This window comes from Pteropus medius, unplaced genomic scaffold, assembly GCF_902729225.1.
Source record: "Pteropus medius unplaced genomic scaffold, Ma_sr-lr_union100, whole genome shotgun sequence".
NCBI lineage: Eukaryota > Metazoa > Chordata > Mammalia > Chiroptera > Pteropodidae > Pteropus > Pteropus medius.
The window spans coordinates 4087764-4109702 of NW_024349796.1; the positions used below are offsets into that span (position 1 = coordinate 4087764).

General features: G+C 45.0%; 1 protein-coding gene across 1 annotated transcript in view; it reads left to right on the plus strand.

Annotated features, from left to right (window-relative positions):
• KIF26B (kinesin family member 26B) overlaps window positions 1-21939 on the plus strand; it is a 385762-nt gene that overhangs the window by 143864 nt on the left and 219959 nt on the right. Inside the window, 1 exon segment of the mRNA XM_039883253.1 lies at window positions 3573-4112. Coding sequence (XP_039739187.1) covers window positions 3573-4112 — 540 coding nt within the window.

Sequence of the window (21939 nt, forward strand, 5' to 3'; positions counted from 1 at the left end):
CGGATTCACATGTTGGAACATGAACCTCATTTATTTCTAATTTTTCTTCTGAGAAACTTTACCAGTTTCCCCGGTAAAGTGTTTTCTTGAATTCCTCTTCATGGCGGATGTAAAATAATTTGTATTATTTTTGAAAGATGAGAGTGTTCTGAGCACAGAACCTTTAATCTCAAATGTTTAAGATGGAAACGTTGCCCAGGTACTCCGCTGGCCCATTTTCATATGTGTTGAAATGAAAATTGGGACTTTAAAGCTAGAGGTTTGACTCGTGGGTGGGTTCCTGCCATTCCTGTTTAAGTATTTCCCGAAGCCACAGGATGGATCAGGACGAGACAGTCCGGATGTCTTTGAAGCTCGTGAGCTAGGTAGCACCTTAAGTCCTTCCTTCTGTGGGTCCCGGTGTCCAAAGGTGCCAGCTGAACCAGTGGCCCTCCCCTCATGCACACGCTGGGGCCACCGCCGTCCTTGTGGTGTCTGTGTCAGGAAAGCATAGTATGTGTGAGTCATCCACGGTTCTAAAGTCTCCTCTCTTCCCTTGTTTATTACTACTCTGCCTTGAAGCAGTATTCTCCTTACTCTGGCACTTGCAGAAAGCTGTGTCTGTGGGCCAGTCCGCTTTGAAGTTTCAAGCTGCACTAAAATATTTACCATGTGTGGACAAGCACTTGAAAGGTGTTTTGGTTTCCCTACGATGTAGCTCTTTCTCGACTTACTGAGGCCTTTGGGTAATAACAGCTCACATAAGGTTTCAGATCCGGGGTGCTTAAATCAGGGAACGCCTCTTTGACATCAGTCAGCAGTTGCATACTCATTAAAGAACCAGTCTCCGTTTCACTCCGGACGAGGCAGTGGTGAGATCTTTGCTACTTCCTGGCTGTCTGTGGCCATGTCGGTCCCACTGGTGGTGAGCTTGGTGGCAGCATCGTTTTCGCGGATGGTTTTGCTGGTGACCCAGGAACTGGGAAGGGAGCGCTGAGCTTCCTGTGTCTGAGTGTGTGTTGATTGGTTCTGGACTAGAAGTAGCAACAGAAGGACACGCCACTTGGCAGTCCAGGAACCAAGAATGTCCCCCAGACCATGAACTCCCGGAGGACCGAAATAGTTCTCATGCATCCTCAGAGCCTCAGCCTGGTGCAGGGCCTGGCACGTTGGAGGCCAAAATATGTTATTTGTTAAATGTTAGGTGAGCAGCAAATAGCAATAAGCTTCAAGGGAGAGCAGTAAAAACCAAGAAGAAAAGAGAAAAGAAGTGAGTCCTCAGAACCAGGTGTTGGCCATTTCTGTAGAGTGGGTGTGACATCCAGCAGCAGATGTCAGAGTCAAACCCAGACCCTACAAGGCTCTAAAATAAACTGTGATGTGTGGTGGGGACTGGTCACGTATCTGTCTCCTCACCTGACACTTCTTCCGGGTGATTAGGTGAATAAAAAATAGTCTAAATAAGCAATTAATTGGAGGCTTCTTGAAACCAAATAGTTTGGCGCCTTGAAAGCATGAGCTGTGGGTTGGGGACCGCTTTAGAATGCCAGTCTGATGTCGCCTACCATCTCCAATTCTGTAGTAGAATGGAGAAATAAATGGATTAAGAAACAACTAAAGGGTAAAATACCAGGCGGTCATTAAAAATCATATTTCGAAATGACATTGATTGATAAGGGAATATTCTCATTATGTAACGTTATGTGAAAAAGCAAGAAACTATATCTTGGCCCATGTGGGGGCCCGAATAAATTCCTTTTGAATAAATGACCGTTTCCCAGGTGAATGTGGTGAAAACCTTATATGTTCGTGCAAAAAATATGAGTCCATTGACGAGTACGGCTTCTTGGCTCTTCGTGAAATGAAAAATGGTGGACTAGTGGAGCTTAGTTTCTCTGTCTGAAAACTGAGGTGGGATCATCTGCTCCAGAGTGGTCCCTAATTGTTCCTTTTGGGCCCCACGTGCTCCGAGCTGTGGTTAGAGATTCTGGACCAAGCAGAGTCACTGAGGAGGAACCACGAGGCGGGTCTCACATGGTCTGCATCACCTCGTCAGCCGGAGTTGATCGACCTTGACCTCCTTTTGGTTCCCATCATTTTATATGACTGTCTTGAGTTTCTACCTCCTGAGTCACTCTTCGCAGCTGCTGTGTAGAGAGGCCTCTTGATTTATTAATCAATTAATCAGTGCATGCCGAGGAGCTGTTCAGGGTAGTTAAACAAGGAAAACAAAACGCCGGAGACCATAATCAAGGTGGGTTGTAATTAAGGGCGACTCTCCCACCGCTGTTCTTCCCGGCGCCCCACACACCTCCCTCACCCACAGCTCATCCAGCCCCGTTCAGTCCTGGTGGGGCTTGCACCCCATAAAAGCTGACGGCAGATTTCAGAAAGGCAGATTTACTTCTAATGTCCTCTAGCAAAATAAGCTTGGAGATCAGCCTCATCGATGATTTGCAACAATTGTTGAATCTCGGAAGTTCAGCCAGGCTCCAAAAATGATATAGTGGCTTGTTCGTACTTACTGATACTGTACCCGTCTGTCCCAGTGTCCCCACAAACAGCATCATGGAGCTGGAAGGACCTAGCGACAAAGATAGGCCATAGCCTCGTTGTGACAGATGGGAGGTTCTGTGAGGCTAAGTAAGTTGTCCAAGGTCACACAGCTAATTCATAGCAGAAATGGAACTAGAACCCCCAAGTTTTGATACCCAGTTAACACACCTGGTGCTTCTTTTTCTATGCAATCCAGTTTTCCTGGAAAAATTAAAGCAATGTACATGAAAGAAATAATCTTCATGAAATTCATTTTCTGATTTCTTTTAGATATGGGCATCTGAGCTAAAGAGTCTTTAGTGGTAGTTTTAGATGAAGTTTATAGGGAAAAGAACTTGGACTGTTTTGTCAGAAGATATTTTCCTTCTGATCTATCAGGATACCAGATACACGGGTGCAGGCATGGGCGGCTTGCCACGGGCCCACGGTCAATAGAGAGAATCTGCAGGGGTTTGCCGGGCGGCTGGAGCTGGCTGGATCTCTGGTCTAAAATCTGTTTAGTTTGGTTTTCTTCCAATGGCACTTAGTGCACAGTGCTAATGAGGCTGAGATTTTCTTAGAATGGAATCTCTGTTCTGGGTCACGAATAGCACCTCCATTTGTTACCAACTTTCCATGGTTCGCGGGGGGCCAGGGCCACCGTGTATCTGTCCAAAGTGACTGCAGTCACCCCGGTCCTGCCTGGACAAACGTTTGTGTCTACCTGAGGAACACCTTGGGCGGATCCAGGTACGGTTATAATTCTTTAGTGGACACAAGTAGAAGAATCTGGAATGTGTTTATTTGACTGACCTAGTAAGGAGGATGCTTAGAGATATATATATTTTTTAATTCCTTAAAGTCTCTACTATAAAAATCTTACATTTGTCAGATGTGTTTCAGTCGGAGGCCCTCTGCCAGTCTGGTGCTCATTTCTGATGGATGTCAATCAAACTCTGCCAATGCACCTCGGGCTTAACTTGTAAACCAGCCCTCTGAATTGCACTTACCAGGCCTGAGTTATAGGCTCTCCTTTTTTCTGCTTGTGTATTCTCCAGGATCCTGCTTTCTCGGCTGTGATTCACGACAAGCTCCAGGTCCCCAACACCATCCGGAAGGCATGGAATGACAGAGACAACCGCTGTGACATTTGTGCCACGCACCTGAACCAGCTGAAGCAGGAGGCTATCCAGATGGTGCTGACCTTGGAACAGGCAGCTGGCAGTGAGCACTACTATGATGGCTCACCTGGCTCGCCCCCGCCCCTCTCCAATATCCCCGCCCTGGTGGGGTCCCGGCACATGGGTGGCCTCCAGCAGCCCAGGGATTGGGCCTTTGTGCCCACCCCCTATGCTTCCTCCAACTACACGGCCTTCGTCACCAACAAGCATAGCAGCAAACCCAACAGCCTCGGGGTCAGCAATGGGGCTGAGAAGAAGGGTGGATCCCCAACCCACCAGGCCAAAGTCAGCCTCCAGATGGCCACCAGCCCCAGCAATGGGAATATCTTCAACTCGGTGGCCATCCAGGCTCACCAATACCTGGATGGCACCTGGTCCCTGTCGAGAACCAACGGGGTCACCCTGTACCCCTACCAGGTAAGTAGTCTCTGAGCAAGGAGGAGCAGGATTAACTAGAGTCAAAGCAGAGAAGTGGGCGACACTGCCTTTCTCCACTCCGGTCCTTCTGGGGCGTCCCCAACTCAGAGCCTCATGCTTCCACGTGGCCCCACTGGACATTGCTAAACAATCATAAAATATATGAGAAACCAGTGATCCCTGATAACGCGTTGCCTCCATTGTCTACACTGTCTAAAAGATGTGTAGACACCCTTCCTGACCTGTTCCACCTCGACGGACCATAATCCTTTTCTATTTGCAACTCACCTTAAATACTATTGCAATTAGTTTAGCAAATGTGTTTTCCCTTTTCTTGTTGTTGTTGTTGTTGTTGTTGTTGTTGTTTCCAGTTATATAAATTAGCATGTACTCCCAAGTTTCCCTAGAGAAATAAGAGATCAGGTCTTAAATCAGCCAAGGGATCTAAAAAAATTCTTTTAATTTTTCTCGGTTGAGTTTTCTGTTGGATGAGGGTTGGGTTTACCATCTGTTTCCTCCATGTCCCCTGCATCAGTCACGTGGGAAGCAGCAGAAAGCGTTGACGACCACTGTGGCGTGGAGAGGTGGCCAAGCTCATGGCGTGTATCAGTCAGGGAAGATACTTGGTGTAGCAAAGGACCTCAGGTCATTTCTTACTCGTATCTCTGTCGTAGCTGGTGTTTGGTGGGTGGCCTTCCACTATGACATGGGAACCTAGGCTCCTCTGTCTAGCATGTCACCGTTTTCCAGGAGCCTCAGAGCTTCCCACCAGATCTTGCACAACCAGCCAGAAAATGAGGGAAGAGAGAGAATACAGAGGTTCTCACAAGGGACTCTGGGGGGAGTATACATAACTCTATCTACATTCCACTGGCAAGAATCCAGTCTCCTGGCCCAACCTTCCCTCAGGGGAGGCTGAGAAAGCCAATCTGTCCACATGCCCAAGAGAAAAAAGAAGCAAGTCGAGCGAACACGTAGCACACAGATTTTGTTCTATGGGGCAAAGATACAGGGTAACATAACATGAGTGAAATGTGGCCGATAAAATTCTTGGTAACTTTTCTAGATTGTGAGAAGGAATATAGATTGTTTCTCTTGATATCTTGCAAGAACATGGGGAGACATGGATCATTATCTTAAGAAGCTGGCGTTCTTGGACTGCCAAACATTGCATTTACTGAGTGCTTTGTAGCTTACAAAATATAGCACACACATCATTTAACTTAACCCCATGATAGGTCTGTGAGGGAGGCAGGGCAGATGTTTGATCTTCTTTCCGATTTTAAATAGAATGACCTGTGGCCACACAGGTAGTGACAGAACCCGCCTGGGGAAGGGGTTTCCCCACCACAGCTGCCTCCAGTGTCTCCACCAACCCCCAAGCAACCTCCTGGCCCCGCCTTTTTCAAATGTGGCTCCTTTTCAGACGTGGCATACCAAGGAAGAGGTCTCATATTTTGACCTGTAGGGGTTTAGCGGCCACAGCTTTACTTTTGGGCAGAGTTTTTGTGTTGTGGATATAAATGTAATAGGAACCGGTGGCTCCTGGGTGGGGCCTCATAGTCTGATGCTGCCACATAACTGCCTAGGATGGGGACAGAACAGCTTTTTTCCATTGTTGAATAACATGCTTTTTTTTTGCTTGCAATTTTAAAATTTACTGTTTTTAAAATTACAAAAATTAATACATGTCTGTTATAAAATAAAAGATATATGAAAAAGTTTAAATAAGACTTTAAAAAATCAACATCACCCTTCGGGTACATTTCCTCCAGGTACTTTATACACACACGATTTATAAAATCGTGATTATGTTCATTTCCGTGATCTGCTTTTTGCTTGATATACTGGGTGCATTTTCCCATGCCATTATATATTTTTCTAAAATATGATCTTTAATGGTGGCATAATATTCCATTATATAAATACTATCCATCATACGGATATGGCCTAATTTATATAACCAAGCATCAATTGACAGAGTTAGGTTTTTGCTGCTATCAGTAAAACACTCCGGCGCACATCCTTCTGCCCGGGTCATATTTCCCACACATCTTCTAGAGGGTTGTGCTAGCCACATACGCCTGTTACAACTCGCATTTCACCGTCTAGGGCCACAAAGCCCTAGTGAGATGCACCAGGTGCTGGTTAGAGGACTCAGCGGCTGCACAGCGCTGATGAGCAAGGACAGAAGAACGTGGGACTGGTTCTCTCCTATAAAATGGTCCAAGTGTTGGGAAAGTTTGTGTGAGGGGAGGGGAGCTGAAGATGCTACGTCAAAGCAAGGTGGGGGTTATGGGTGCATTTCTTTTACTTGTGCAATAATGCTTTCTGCTCTTCCTCTTCTCTCACCCCAGTTAAAAAGAATTTCTTGTATAATAATGAATATTTATTAAGCTCTAACCAAGTGCCAGACACTATGCTAAGTGTTGGATGGGGCTCCTGCCTGGGCTGGACACCCAGGTTTCTGTCCTGCTGCCCTTAGAGGAGGAGGCAGGTGACCCATTGTAAGCCAGGGAGGTGATTGCAAAGGTAGAGAGATGCCTAGACTTCTTTGAGGACACACAGAAGAGCTCGTGATCGGGCAAGGGCGGGTTACTGTGGCCTAAAGCCACATACATAAATGATTCACACAAGCCACCAAGTTCAGATTGTCCTGGATATATTGGATTGCTTCTTTCCAGCTCCAGAACAGACTAATTCATGCATTTCCCCTGAGTAGTAGTTAAAGGGATCAGAGGAAAGCCCCCTGGGATTAAGAGATTTGGTGCCTGGCTGTGCATCAGTGTCCCTGTGTCATGGCGGCGTCATCCTGGCGCCCTGGGGTGGGGGCTCGGGGTCTGGCCAGACTGAACGTCTCCTGTCACGGACATCTCCCTGCATCAAGTACTCTGCAGTTCACTGTCCGGCAGAGATGGCTGGCTGCTCCGAAAGCTGACCTCACTTTTCCTGCTTATCCAGATGCCCACAGAGCAGAGGCGCCTCTGGCTTAGTGCCAGAACTGGTCCTTGGACAGAGAAGCATCTAGACTTTGCGCTACTTAGGGTTCTACTTCGCACTTACAGCCCAGAGCCATCAGAAGGGAGGGAGAGAAGACACTGCCATTTAAGTGCAGGGACGATGACAAAGATGAGGACAGGCTTTCCAGCAGTGAGCAGGTGACACCTTCACACGAGCGATAGGAAGGTCCCTCAGGCCCCTCACGCCCCTGTCACCCATAGCACTGTGTAACAGTCTTCGACTGTCTTCCAGAGAAAGACTTGCTTCTCTTAGCTTGTGGACATTTGACACAATCTCTACACATATGCGGAAGCAGAAAATGCTCTAGACCCTTCATTTGACCACATGAGTTCCAACGTTGGAAAGACATGTCTGGACTACAGTTCTTTGAATCGACCATAGATTAATTACCTTTGTTGACTGGCAGCTGCTGATCTACATTCATTCTAGTAAATGAACTGCAGGAAAAACTGTACACGAAACGCTCTGAATCATAGGATGTTATGCTTCTAATCCGGCATCACAGAATCCAGTGCCGTAGGATGCTAAGTGCGTTTGGCATCACGATGGGAGATTTGAGACAATCCTACCTCGTTCAAGGTCGTGGCTCCGCCGATTGTCGAACCGCAGTTTAGGAGCTTAACATCTTAGTCTAAATCCTGACCTATGAAATCCCTACCTTGCAAGATTATTGTGGAGAACAGTGAAGGAGAGAACATGAGGCTACTTTACAAACTATAAGGCAGGGATGACAGTTCTCTATTTCAACCCCCTCGTTTGCCGGATGAGAACCCCGAGGCTGAGCGATACGAAGTTTCTTTCGTTCAGTTTCCTGAATCTTAGTCTGTTCTCTTCTGCTGGATTACAGATTCTTTGAAGACACGGGTCCATTTTATTCCCACGTCCCTCGCAGCAGCTAATGTGTGTAAAAGTGGCCGCATACTAGAGAAAGCTTCCGTGGCAGAGAAACACTAAATGCGTTTCTCATGACCTGCCCTAGATTTAGGAAAAAATTCCAGGCCGAAAGACCTGTCCAGACCCTAAGATTTGGGGTAGAAACCATCAGTTAATTGGCTCCAAGCTAATCTTTAACCTAAAGTATCTTAATGATACTCAATAAATCCTTGAACGCAATGAATAGAATCCAGGTGGCATTTTGATGGCGCGCTCAATACAGGGACATTTGAGAGGGTAGGAAAACTATTTCATAGGATTTTGAGACTTGTCAAGAAAACTCAGGAAGATGTTAGATTCATACCTAGGTAATAAATCCATAATGGACTCTCAGTGCGATAAAATATTCAAGGTGTATTTCTCAAGTTATAGGAAAACATTTTTGGTAAAAATTATCCTGCTTTCTCCAAAAGCGTCTGTCAAAATCCATGTCAGAGACTGTGAATGCTAGGCTGGACTCCGGGTGATGTCAGGGTGGGGGTGTCTCTATTATATCTTTAGAAGTTAATTGTGCCTAGAATGCACGGGCATTTCTAGGAATGGGAGTTTACTCCCTCAGCTATGGGCGAGAGAGACAAAGTAGCAGCACCAACCTCGAAACGACTCAGGGTTTGCTAAGCTGGAGGACCTCTGTGGCACTTAAACCTTGCTCCTCCAAGGTCAGAAGCCTTGGGAGGATATGGTACTGGCCCTTTTTTTTGGAGGACTTCCTAGTGCCCCGTAAGAGGAAGGCGACAGTCTGGGAGGATGGGTTGTTCTCTAGTACTCAGAGGCTTTGTTTATAATGGATTCACGGAACCCAGAAGCATGTGTTCTAGTGTAGCTGATGCCCTGGGGATGAGGTACACCTGTGCTCTTTCCTCCCCGGACCACATTTCAAGAAGGAGCAGGGGCAGGTGTTTGGAGAATTCCCATTCACATCCTCTGCTCAGCCATCTGTCCCCCTGAAATATGCAAAGTGTCCTTTCTGGGTCAGTCCTGGTGTCAGTTTGCTGCCCGCTTGCTGCTTTCCTGCCCAGCCAGAGTAATAGCATAAGATGTCACAATTTGACAAATGATGGCATCGAAAAGACTTTTTTTTTAGCATCATGGGTTTTTGTTTTCTCCTGTTTATAGACAGTCAAGGGAGTATTATTTATCTTTTTGCTTTCTGACCAACCATGAACACACAAAAAAGGAACCAGTTTGTATATTCAGTCATGGACAGAGCATTTCTCCAGGAAGTGGTGAACTTCCAACGGGGTTGTCATATCTTATGAATGTGGGCAGGGCCGTGGTCTGAAGGGAACACCCAGAGTTCATCAGGAAGTTTCAGAAGTATTTTTGTCTGGTTATTTCCTTGGTGTGGTAGGCTGAATAAGGCCCCCCACCCCCCAAAGATGCTCATGTCCTGATCCTTGGAACCTGAGGCTACGTCACCTTCCGTAGTAAAAGGGGTTTGGCAGCTGTGATCTGAGAGTTTTGAGATGCGGAGATCATCCTCCATTATTCAGGTGGGTCCACGGGGTCTTTATAAGAAGGAAGCAGGAAGATGAGAGTCAGAGAGGTGACGTGGATGGAAGTAGAGAGAAGAGAGAAGATGCTACACCGCTGGCTTTGGGGACGGAGGAGGGGGCCGCCAGCCGAGGAGTGAAGGCAGCCTCTAGAAGCTGGAAACGTCAGGGAATCAGATTCTCTCCTAGAGCCTCCAGAAAGAACCAGCCCTGCGGGCCCATTTTAGACTTTGGGCCTCTAGAACTTTGGAGAATAGAAAATAAATAGAGAATAAATTTCCATTGTTTTAAGCTGCTCCCTCTGTGGATACCTGTTTCAGCAGCAACAGGAAACTGACACACCTGGTAAGCATTTGGTAGCTGGAAAGCTTGGCAGGAGAATCTTGCAGACCAAGGAGTCGCTGTGGAAACTTGCAGAATGGCCAAGAACATGGGATTTTTTTATCCCACAGGACAAGCTGCATTGCCCTGTGGATCAGACAGCACATTATCAAGTCAGATTATTTCATTTGGGTGCCTCTAAAGAATGAGGGGGTACTCATACTGCACGGTTGGTTTTCAATGGTCTCAGATTTCCCTATTGTTACAGCATCATAATAACAAGCACACCACAGCCATCCTGCATCGGTAGCTAGTAATTAGCATTATGTAAGTCTCTCACACTGTTGAAACTGCAGAAAACATTCTAAGCTGGGGGTGAAGGGGGTGGAGAGACTTGACTGGATTGTCTACAGAAAGAAACTCATCTTCTCTGTAGGATCTTCTGACCTCATAAAATGGGCTTTCACAGAACTGCCCCAGTAATAACTCTGAACCATCACGAGGCTCGAATGCATTTGAAAGCACTTTGTGGAAGCAAATGTGTTAGTTGGTATCATTTTTAAGTTTGGTAGGCAGGGGACAGCACTGGAGATTTGGGAGCAGGGGAATGGAGAAAGTCCAGGAATTCTCGCTAGACTCACTTGGGAGCTTTAAAGAAATATCAGTGCCTAAGCCACGCCCCAGACCAATTCAATCGGGATATCTGTGGGTGGCACCCAGGCCTTAGTTTGAACTGCCAGGGCCAAAAACCACAGCTTTAAAGAACAGTTTATCTGGCAGTGGTGTGATAAGTAGAGGGAAGGGAGCAGGGAAGATGATAGATAGATAGATAGATAGATAGATAGATAGATAGATAGATAGATAGATATAGATACATAGATACATAGATAATAGAGTGTATATTAGTATTTTAGAACTGCCATAACAAATTAACCACAAACTAGGCAGCCTCAAACAACAAAAATTTATTTATTCTCATTATCCTGGAGTCTACAAGTCCAAAATCAAGGTGTTGGCAGGGCCATGCTCCCTCTGAAGATTCTAGGGAAGAATCCTTCCTCGCCTCTTCCAGCGTCCGGTGGTCCAAGGCGTTTCTTGGCTTGTGGCTGCATCGCTCCTACCTCTGCCTCTGCCTTCACATGGCCTTCTGCTCTGCACGTCACTCTGAGTTCTCTCCTCTTACTCTAAGGACACTGGTCATTGGATTTAAGGGCCATCCTAATGCAGTATGGTCTCATCTCAATCTTTAACGAATCCCATTTACAAAGACCCTATTTCCAAATAAGGTTACAGGTCATGAGATTCTGAGTGGACATGAATTTTGGGGAGACACGATGCAACTCACTACAGATGATAGATAGATGATAGATAGATAGATAGATAGATAGATAGATAGATAGATAGATAGATAGATGATAGATGATAGTTGGATGGAAGGTGAAGATGCTGGTGAGGAGGTGAGGCACACCATGCTCCTTTCTTGATGAACCACTTCTGAATAAAGAATAGGTACAGATGTTTACAGGTGGCCAGCAGTGGAGGTTTCCTGTTCATGTTCTTTTTTGGAGAGAAATGAAGGGAAGGGGAGAAGATAAAAGGTAACACAAAGATAGTGGAGAAAGTGCTATATCCACAGACGACCTTATACAGATGGAGAACACTTCGAGGGCCGAAAAAAATGACAAAAATTCTCAGAGACAAGGTCGAATGATTAACTTACGCACATGGGTGTTTTTGTGGAATAACAGCCTCCTCTGTAAAGGTTTAAGGCCAATTTGTTTTTTCACAACCATAGGAATAGATGTAAATAGCATTTCTTGGGACGCTACCTGGGGGGTAGGTCAATTTAAGTGGAGGGCCTGATCTGACCAGTGCTAGAAGGGTTCTATTCCTTTTCTACCAAGCTGTTTGTATTGAATTTGTGGAATTGGCTGTATCTTTGTTTTTCTTCTGTAGAATTATTTCTGGGTCCCAGAAAGAGGCTAGAAATAGTGGGTAAGGTGCTTTGCCCCTTCCAACCGTATTTCTTAGTTGCCTCTCCCTTTTTTGGGGGTGGGGTGGGGTGGTTGGTGAGGGTGATACAAACGTGGGAGACTGACTTACTTCCCCCTCCAGCTCTCCCAGGCCAGGCTGGGGTGGAAAGCAGAGCTGAGAATCACTGCTCGGGGGCAGGAGGCGAACTCATGGGCAGAGAGAAGATTCTCTGGATGTAGATTCTTTTCCACACTTACCTTTTGTTTGGGATACCTTCCCACCTCCTCTCGCATTTGAGCCAGCCTCCCCAGTCTTGGTATCCCGAGGCGAAATACTTGCTTTCTTTATAGAGCTGAAGAAAAAAACCAGGGAATTCCCACTGTCCACAGTGACCTGGTTAAGGGGGTAACAATCGCCTACTGTTTTTACTTTTAAATGACAAAATAAGCAGAATTTTTTTAGAAAGTCTGAGGCTGATATTTATCAGTGACTTTAACCAAGTCTCAAACAATGAGGGACTAAGCGTTGGATCACGCTAGATTTGCTGCTCATGCACCAGAAATAAAAGGCCAGCTTCCTGCTCCATGTATGACATCTAGAAGGCTTCTTAACTGCTATGTGTCTGTATTTTCTTCTCTGCAAAATGGAAAGTCGCAGAGCCGTTATGGGGATTCTGTGAGATAATGTATGTTGAATACTTAGCACTGTGTCCGGTGCATGCTAAGCCCTCAGTTAAGTGACTTGAAACTTGAGTGTCGTCTTCTGTCAGTCACCTCAGACTCATGTGACTCAAGACTGAATGGAATCAGGGTCCTCTTTTCCAATATAAGATCCAGGGGTAGATGAAAAAGCAAGACAAAAGCCATATATGAATATCAAACACATGAAATAAATGTTACCCAGCAACTCAGAAAAACATTCTACCTCTACGTAGAACCGGAAACCACCTTTCCACATGTACACCGCATCTCACAGGAGAAGGTCAGATTCTAAGTAGAATGACCTCATTTCACCAGTAAATAAATTGATAAGATATTGAAAGGTCCATGGACCAATTTTTCTCCACATGCGAAGACCATTGTAAGGGAGGAGAGGATGCAAAATACAGACTTGAATCATTTAAAATTCTATAGCATAGTAAAGAGGTGGCATTTCCAATAATCCAAAAGAATAAAACCTCCTTATTTTGGAGTTAATTTGAAATATCAAATAATTTAGGCCTAGATCATGATTCTTATTGCATGAACACTTTGCAACAGAATACTGGGGTCTTTCTTGCTTTTCTTATTTATGGTAAAAATACATATTTTTATATTTTACATGCCTATGGTAAAATATAATTATAATATAGTTTCTTTGTTATTATTCGCATATATCTTTGTAAAACATAGATACTTCTTTAAAAATTATTATATAATTTGCATTCTTCAATAAATTAGAACATTAAAATCTCCACCTTACCTACCCCACCTCAGGCATACACCTAATTAATTTCAATTTGAGATTTTACTGTGTTAACAGTCTTTAGCGTGACAAATTAGCATGCTTCTATCTTACAGGGGTATTTGTGAGGATTAGTTAATGAGTCATATATTTCATATGCCTAAGTCATTCCCGGGGAGTAATTTAGGTGTTTAGGAAGCGTATTAGTCACCATTTTTTAGGACTCTGGAGACCATTTAGTGTATTATGGCTACACCAGTGGCCTCCAAGAATTCACATACTCTTTCTGAAGCCTATCAGAGGGCCTGGGAATGGCTGAGACACTGGGGTAGAAAAAGGGGCCGTGAAAAGCAAACATAACATAGCAGCAGTCACATCTGTGTCCAAGACTTTGACCAGAAGTTTTCTGATTATATGACAAATCTGAGCCGGTCGACAGTTTCTGTCGCCTTGGCCAGGTGGCTTCCCGCGTACCCTGCGGGTCAGGCTGTGAGAAGCAGCGCCAGTGGGATGATCGACTCCTTAGCCTGTTTGTGACATGCTCCCCTTTCGATAAAGCCACTGGGCCTCACAGACGCCAATGGAAGCAAGATAGGAAGGCCGCCCCTGAGAATTCGAGATGACAAGTAGAAGCCCAGAAATGTCAAGAGACCTGCCCAGCGAGGACATGCTAAAGTTGGGAGTCCAGCACAGTTTCCTGGGGACTTGCCCCCGCCCCCACCATCCTGGAGGGAAGAGGGCCAGATCCCGGGGAGGGCCACCCATAGCCCTCTCCTTGGGGGATTCTGTCCCTAGGATTTACAAGTCAGGTTTCATATTGTCCTGGTCTACACAATAGTGCAGAAATAACCGCCCTGTGTCGCATCTCACCAGGTTGGGGAGGCCTGTGGGGACAAAGATGGGCCAAAAAACTAAAAAGGCTTTGTTAGCAATGCTGCCATCTAGCGAAACATACTTTAGCTTACTTAAGAGACTGACTTATAACAGGCCTAATATTTATAATCTCTTCATAAATTATGTTAACTTCTTAAGATTAATGAAAGGGAGCGGGGCCATTTCCTTGTCAATAATGTGGTCTTTTTAAAAATTAAATTGATTGGGGTAACTTGGGTTAATAACATTATATAAATTTCAGGTGTACAACATTATAATATGACATCCATGTACTCTATTAGTGTGCTCGCCGCCAACGTGGTCTTAATTTAGGGAATAATAGATGTTTAAATTCAGTGTCCTAACACATACCCTTTAGAAATGACCTTGTCGCCCGAACAGATCTTCAGTGAAAATGGAACTCGGTTTTGGCATAGTGGAACAAACACCCAGATCTGCGTATAAAATCAGGCTCACCTTCTTATTAGCTGAGTAACATTTTAACCACGCAAAACCTCCATATTCTCTTCTATCCTAAGTATGTACTATCCTGAGATTGCTGTGAAGATGAAGCTCATTCATTCTAAAATATTCTTTTTGAGTTCTAAGCACTGGATGAAATGAGATCACACACACACACACACACACACACACACACGGACAGAGTTGCTAAATGAGATCTCATACTGAGGAATACAAAATCCACACAGATGGCTGCTCGCAGAGCATGGCTCTCTGCCCTTCCTGCAGCTGAACCACATGCTTGCAGGTGAGGTATACAGATCTGGAACAAAGCACAGGCCCTGGAAAATAGTGGTGGAACCGGGGGATTGGAAGACAGATGCATCTCTTACACTTGAGCGTGATACAGCTCAGTTTTTAGCAGCTGCCTCAGGATGAACCTCGTCATGCCAGTTGCCCTCTGCAGCCTCGAGATTCATTCAGAACCCATTTCAGCGGAGATTGTGGGTTGGAGTTCTTGTTGGAGACAACAGTTTCGTTTCCCTCTAAGGATAGATTGTACTTTCTCTATCTAAATAGGGTTTTTGATAGAATGCAAATGCTTCGAGGGAGTAACTGCCCCGCTGAGGCTGGGTGGCCACCCCCTCCAAACGCTCTGTCCAGATAACCAGTGCTTAGTCACAGTTTATGAAACTGGCCATTTACAAGCAGCAGCCACTTCGTTGAGTCCATGAGGAGGGACAGGTGGTGGAGACGTGCAAATCTCGTCCACAGTGAGTAGAGAAGACGAGTGGGGGTCGCTGATGCTTTCTGGAGCAAGTGAGAAGCAGAAGGCGCTTGTCCTCTCATAAGTGTGGTTTCGAAGCTTTACTCACCTAGAAAAGGGCTGTGAATCTACTCGCTACCCAAGAGGTGGTACAGCAACTCTTTCCCGGACTATAAAACCTTGCAGGAAGTGTTTCCGCCATGGAAGTGGTGTCTACTTTGGGAAGACAGTGGAGATGATAGAGCGCAAAGAACTAACACTCTTTCCATTTCCACTTTTCCCACTTACGTCATGGCCTTGGGCAGTCTCTCCATCTGCAACGAGAAAAACCCACGTCCCCTTCTGCGCTTGGCTTTGTCGGCCTGTGAGCCAACGCCTTTGAATTTTTAACATTTCACACTCCCCCTATCGTGCTCATCCTTATCTGGTTTTGTCTCCAAAGTTACCAAGTTCGCTGTCTCTTAACTCTGGGAGCCATATGTGAATGTCATTAATTTCGTTTCATAATAATAAGAATAATCATTATAGCCAACACTTGGTACTCGGTATATGGCAGGCACTGTGCTCGGTGCCCCGTGTGTATTAATTCAGTGAAGCTTCGTAAGGGTCTGATGAAGTGAGCGGACCATTATTCTTATTTTAAAGATGAGGAAACCGTGCCACAAGTTCATGGAAACAGACACCACTCGCACAGAGGATTTCCACAGTCGAGACTCTGAAAGATGTAGTCAACGAATGTTTTATTCAGAAGTGGTAGCTAACATTTCTACAAGTTTATAACTAATAAGTGTGATGTTAATAGTAAATGACGAGGAAGTTCTGGTTTTACCTGACTTTAAATATTAAGCAAGTTCTGTCCTTACGGTTGTTCATCTTCATCTTCCTCAGCCTCACTCACGCATACCTTCTCTCTGTCTCTCTCTCTCTCTCGCTCTCTCTCTTTATTTTAAATGACACCATCACCTCTTGAGATGTCTAAGACTTCATTACTTAACTTGTCAATTATTCATACTTTTCCCCTCATTCTACCCCTATAGTCTGAATTTATCACAGTTTATTTGCATCTCTGAGACTGGGCGGGCAAAGGAAATAAAAGGGTTTGCAATGAAAATCCGTTGATTCTATCATTTGTTTGTAATTTATACAAAAGTTTTGGCAGAAGAGACAATAAGAACTAAAAAAAGAGTAATTAAAAATAAAGTCACTTCTTTAAACATTGCAAACCTCTCAAAGCCTTCGAAGTAGCTGCTAACTTCTAACTACATAATAGGCTTAGTGGAAAATGAACCAGTGTAGCGTTTGGGGTTAATTGGTGTAAATGTATTAATTACAGCAACTATTCATGAAATGTTTTTGTAAGACGTGTCTGTTGCTAGCGTAATATCTATATAAATATCATTCACTGAGCACACAGATATTATAAACGTATAATGCCCATTAGAACGCAGCATTTAAATTCTTTCTAGAGTACGGTTTCATCATGGCGCCCTCGATATCATTAGGGAGGCCGTCTGGGGAAAGGATTGCAGGATATGTGAAGGCCCAGAGATGTCACGAGAGCCGTGTGTTGGGAACTGGAGAAGCAGAGGACCGGGGCAGAGCACTGAAAACAGGCGGAGCGTGGGCTTGATCGCCGAGCTGTGTGCCAGGTCCCTGGTAATCAGGTGACGAGAAACCGCGTGTAGATCCGATTCAGCCGGGCAGCGGGCAGCGGGCAGCGGGCAGCCTGCGGGGCAGGGCAGAGGGAAGCTGGCAGATCCCTGGTTTGGGAGGCGAAGAGGCATGGAGGAGGAGGGCGGGGGAGGGGCGGCGCAGACGGAAGCCCGAGGCCTTGAGGATGGGTGGGTCGTGGGACAAGGAAGAGGAGGGTTGAGGAGGACACCCCCTTCCCGTGCTGGGTTCCACATGGGCGGTGATCCGTGAACCAGTTCGGGGTAGACGCGAAGGGGAGGCTCAGGGAAGGGGTAAGGAACGAGTTCAGGTCTGAACGCCCGGGCACTGGGACGTCCAGGGACAGACGTGGTGAGGTCGGGAGGGTTGGAGCGAGGAGCTGGTACAGATGAGGATGGCGAGGAGGAGATGCAGGAGAAGCCTGTGCGGCTGGCTCTTCCCGAGCCCAGGTTTTCTGGCTCCAGGCCAGTGTCTTCTCCACTCTGTCATTCTGTCTTGTCAATACCTAGACATGAAAAACCGTATCACCATGTTATAAGCGCACTGTATAGAGTCACCCATTTACTGGTTCTTTCAGCAAACATCTTTGGAACCAGGCGCCATACTAGTTCCTGGCGATGCAAAGCACGGTGCTTGAGACACTTGAGATAGGTCTTGCCGTAGGAGGTCAGTGAGGGGTGATGGGCTGATCTAATCGTCTCTCCTTTTAACTTGCTGACTCAAATGTGTGTGTGTGTGTGTGTGTGTGTGTGTGTGCATGTGTGTGTGTGTGTGTGTGTGTGTGTAGTGTGGGTGGAGGCATCCAGTGGTGGCACAGAGTGGCTCCACGTGTCCTTAATGTCACAGACAGAAGCTACAGCTCAGACCATGGGAGGCTGAGGTGGGCTCTGGGGCTCCTGCTGCCCAAGCTGGGCTGCAGCTCTGTGGGTTCAAAGCTCAGTCACCCAGAAGCAGAGACTCTTGTCCTCCCCCCTCCCCCATGCATGCCCGCTTCCCATGCCTTGTAGTGCAACAAACACTGCAAGGGTCATAGGGAGCCCATGAACCTGGCTTGGAGACCTGTGTTAGCACTGTTTCCACCATGAAAACCTCCATTTTAAAAGCTATCATTGATAAGGTAAGCGATGAATAACTTCATCTGCTTAACCTATGACAGATGTCACTACTAATTTTGTCACTCCCTGATCCTGGGAGGAGGAAAACAGTTCAGTTGAGGAACATATTTAAGTCAGCTGGTTCCTTTGTTCAGTGTTCGAGACGCCCACATCTGCCAGGTGTCGGGTCCTGGGGAGTGAAGATGAGGAAGGGCAGCCTGTCTCTGCGGGGTCCTCCCTGAGCACAGCTCTCTGATGGGGGTCAGACGTGGTCAGTGCTGGGGCAGAAGCACCGACGCCATGCGGGGGAAAATATGAACTCCATCCAGGTATCAGGGAAAATGCATCTTAATATTGGTGATTTACATAGCTATGAATTAGATGAACTGTTTATATGAGCAGTAATCCAGAAATAAATAGTAAATACTGTATTAGTGGATGAAGGAGAGGCTGCATGAGCCAGCCCAGCTCCCTTTCTGCCTCCCTAGCAGGTGTTAGCAGCGGGTGGGGCTGTCGGACACCTCCCTGGAGTGGGGCCGGTCACCGGCGTGGGGCCGGTCACCAGCGTGGACCCGTGCAGGCTGGGCAGAAGGGGAGGCGCCAAAGACTCCGCTAAGCCCCACTTTACTCCCTCATCCGCTTCACACAAACGACGGCCGTTCCCCCAAGACAAGTTCCGAGTCCTGGGCTGCGGTTACCAACTTCGGTCTAATACGTGCATACGTTTCTGAGGCCAGAATAGGCCATTTTGAAAGCTCGAGTTAAAGGGTCATTTGCTTTCATGCCTGTCCCCTCAGACACTGATCCGTGAACCTGCTGCGTCTCTTCCTGGTGACTCTTTGGTGCTCATCTCGGTGAGCTCCAGTAGTGACATAGAAACTGTTATGACTGAACATTCTGGCAATAAAGTTCACATTTAGTATCGGGTGAGAATTAACCTTACGGGAGAAAGGCTCACGGTATGAACATGTCAGTGATTTTTTTTTTTTTTTTTTTTTGTAGTATAAGAAAGCCACGTGCTAAGATTTACATAATAACTTTCTTTCTGGATTGATATTTCTGGAAAAGTATTTAAAGTAGCTCAGACTGAAAATATTTTCCCTTGAAAAATGAAACTAAAATAACTATTAGAGTTACGCGCTTTTAATTACCGATGGAAAAAACGGCTCCTTTCAATGCCTAGTCACAGAAATGTCACTGTCCTGGTTGGCCCAGATTTGCACTTTTTTTCTCTTGTCTTACACATGTGATGCTGTTAGCACTTATTTCTATGGTTGAAAACTGCCAAGATAATAGCTATGTTAATTAATCTGGTCCAATGTATCTTTACCATAAACAGGAGCATGACTGAGTGGGTCCCTCCTTCCTTCCACATCTGTCTCTCATCTTCCCTGGAGAGAAGCGAGGCTAAACCGTCGTGGAAAGATGGTGCCTGGACCGCACTTCATGGAAGAAAGGCAGAGTAGGCCTCCCCTCCTCTCCCTTTCTTCACGGTTATAAATCTGCCCTTTATATTCGGTGTGTCTAGCGTTGTATTTCTATTAGGAACGCTGCTTTAAGTCTGTGTCTGTCTTGGGAGGGAAGATGTACAATCAATGGGTTGGTTTTGAACCTTGGACCTGCCTTCAGAAAAGCCACTGTGGGGTTCGAAGTGTGCTCATGTCACCTATATGCCTGTCTCCTGTAAGGTGACTCTGGAACAGGGAGCATTGCAGGAGGCAGGCAGTGCCTGGGGCTGGTAGAGCCACTCCTTAAGTACAGCTCAAAGTCAGCAAGAAAGTTTATTCCAAGGCATGCCATCCTCTCTCGGATGAGGGAGGAAAGTCCAGTTTCCGTTACATCTAGTGCTTAATAATTCAAAATAGTTCGCACCGTCCACTCTCAAAAAAGCTCGTCTTCACACATGTTCGCACATGCACACAACTGTACAACTCTCCTGGCGTAATTGCAAAAAGCTATAATTTGTCTACTTTTATTACTAGAATTGGCTGACAAAGAGCTACAGCTTACGTTACACCAATATTAAAAATGAGATTATATTTCCAGCTCATTGTACATAATCATGTTTATCCTTCGAAGGTTATTCTAATCCCTTGAATATTTGAAGCAGTAAATTGTGTTTTGGAAGAATGCTTAAGCAATGATATTTAAATTAAAATTTTTTTTGTCTTTATTAGTTTTTAAAATCAAAGCTATACATGCCCATAAGTTAGAGTTCTGCCATTGGACAAGACCTTATATGAAAGACACCAGTCCACCGCTGGGAATGTGATGAGTGTTTCCTGCTTTCCAGAGGTTCATTAATATTTATTTCTGTGTCGTGCCATTCTCATGTTGCCTAATTTGATTTATTTAGTTTTAGATGACCTATTTCCAGCCATTCTCAAAGTGTACTTCTTGGAGGATTTCAGTTCCCCAAACCCTTTCATTGGTCCATGAGATCAAAACTATTTTTATGTAACACTCAGTTATTATCTGACTTTTTTTTCTTTTTACCTGTGTCGCTATTTGCTATTTGCTATTTGATGTTGATAGTTGATATTTGATGGTGCAGAGGAAGCAGTGGGTGGAACCGCTGGTGTGTTTGCACGAATCAAGGCAGTGGCGGCAAACTAAATGACTCTCCATCATCGCACATGTTTTATAAGTACCCTTCCACTTAAGAATGTCCTTGATGAAGCGGTGAAAATCATTAATCTTATTACACGTAGAAATTCGTGTCAGATTGTGAGATACTGAAGTGGTGCCTGATGGTTGTCTCAGGGAAAAGCACTGTGTAAAATCGTCTGCGTTGCAAGCTACTGGCCTTTTTTTTTTCCCTACCCCCACGAAATATAGTTTTGCTTTGAAGAATAACTGACAGACAACCATGGTTATTCAGACTTGAGCATTTTGCAGACATTTTCTTAACAATGAATGCACAAGCTTGCCACTTGGAAGAAAACAGTTGACAGGGGTGGTTCACCAATGATAAAATTTGAGCTTTCAGCTGAACTCTCAAATTTTGGGAAGCTTGATTCTGCCACCATGAACCTGAAAGCTTTCCAACACCTAAACACTTTTCTGATAAGATCGGTGGTGATATTTGTGATTTTTTTTTTTGATATTGTATAATAGACTCTATCAACATCTGGAAGAGATGTATAACTCAGTAAACCAATCTTTTCCAAATGACCTGTGCATTGTGTTACAGAATCTTATAACACGATGTTCATTCAAAGTGCACGGCCGCCTAATGGACTTCGAATAGTAAATATTTAGTAATATAGTTTCGGATCGCTCATGTCCATGAAACATGAAGAAACCACTACTTGTCGATTTCTAGTATAGTATTAAAGAAGAATGTCCAAATTATCTGGAAAAGCTATTAAAGTAGTCCTTTATTTACAAACTAGGTATTTGTACGAGGCTGGATTTTCTCCATATGTTCAGCTGAAACGACATATCCAAACACAAGCCAAATAACTGAAACAACATAAGCCAGGCATTAAAGAAATTGGCGAAAATGTAAAACAAAGTCGATCATCTGATAAATTTTTTATTTGAGAAAATAAGCGTAGTTCATAAAATATATTATTTAAGCCAAAATATAACGGGCTTATTGTTCTTTTAAAATAGGAAATAAAATAAAATTTACTTTCAAAGAAATAAATGTATATATATTTTAAAGTTTTAGTTTCATTTCTAAAATGGTCGGTATCAATAGATTTAAGAGAGTGCAGCAGGATCTAGGAAAAATTTCTCGAATAAGATGTAATGATCATTATAGCTAATAT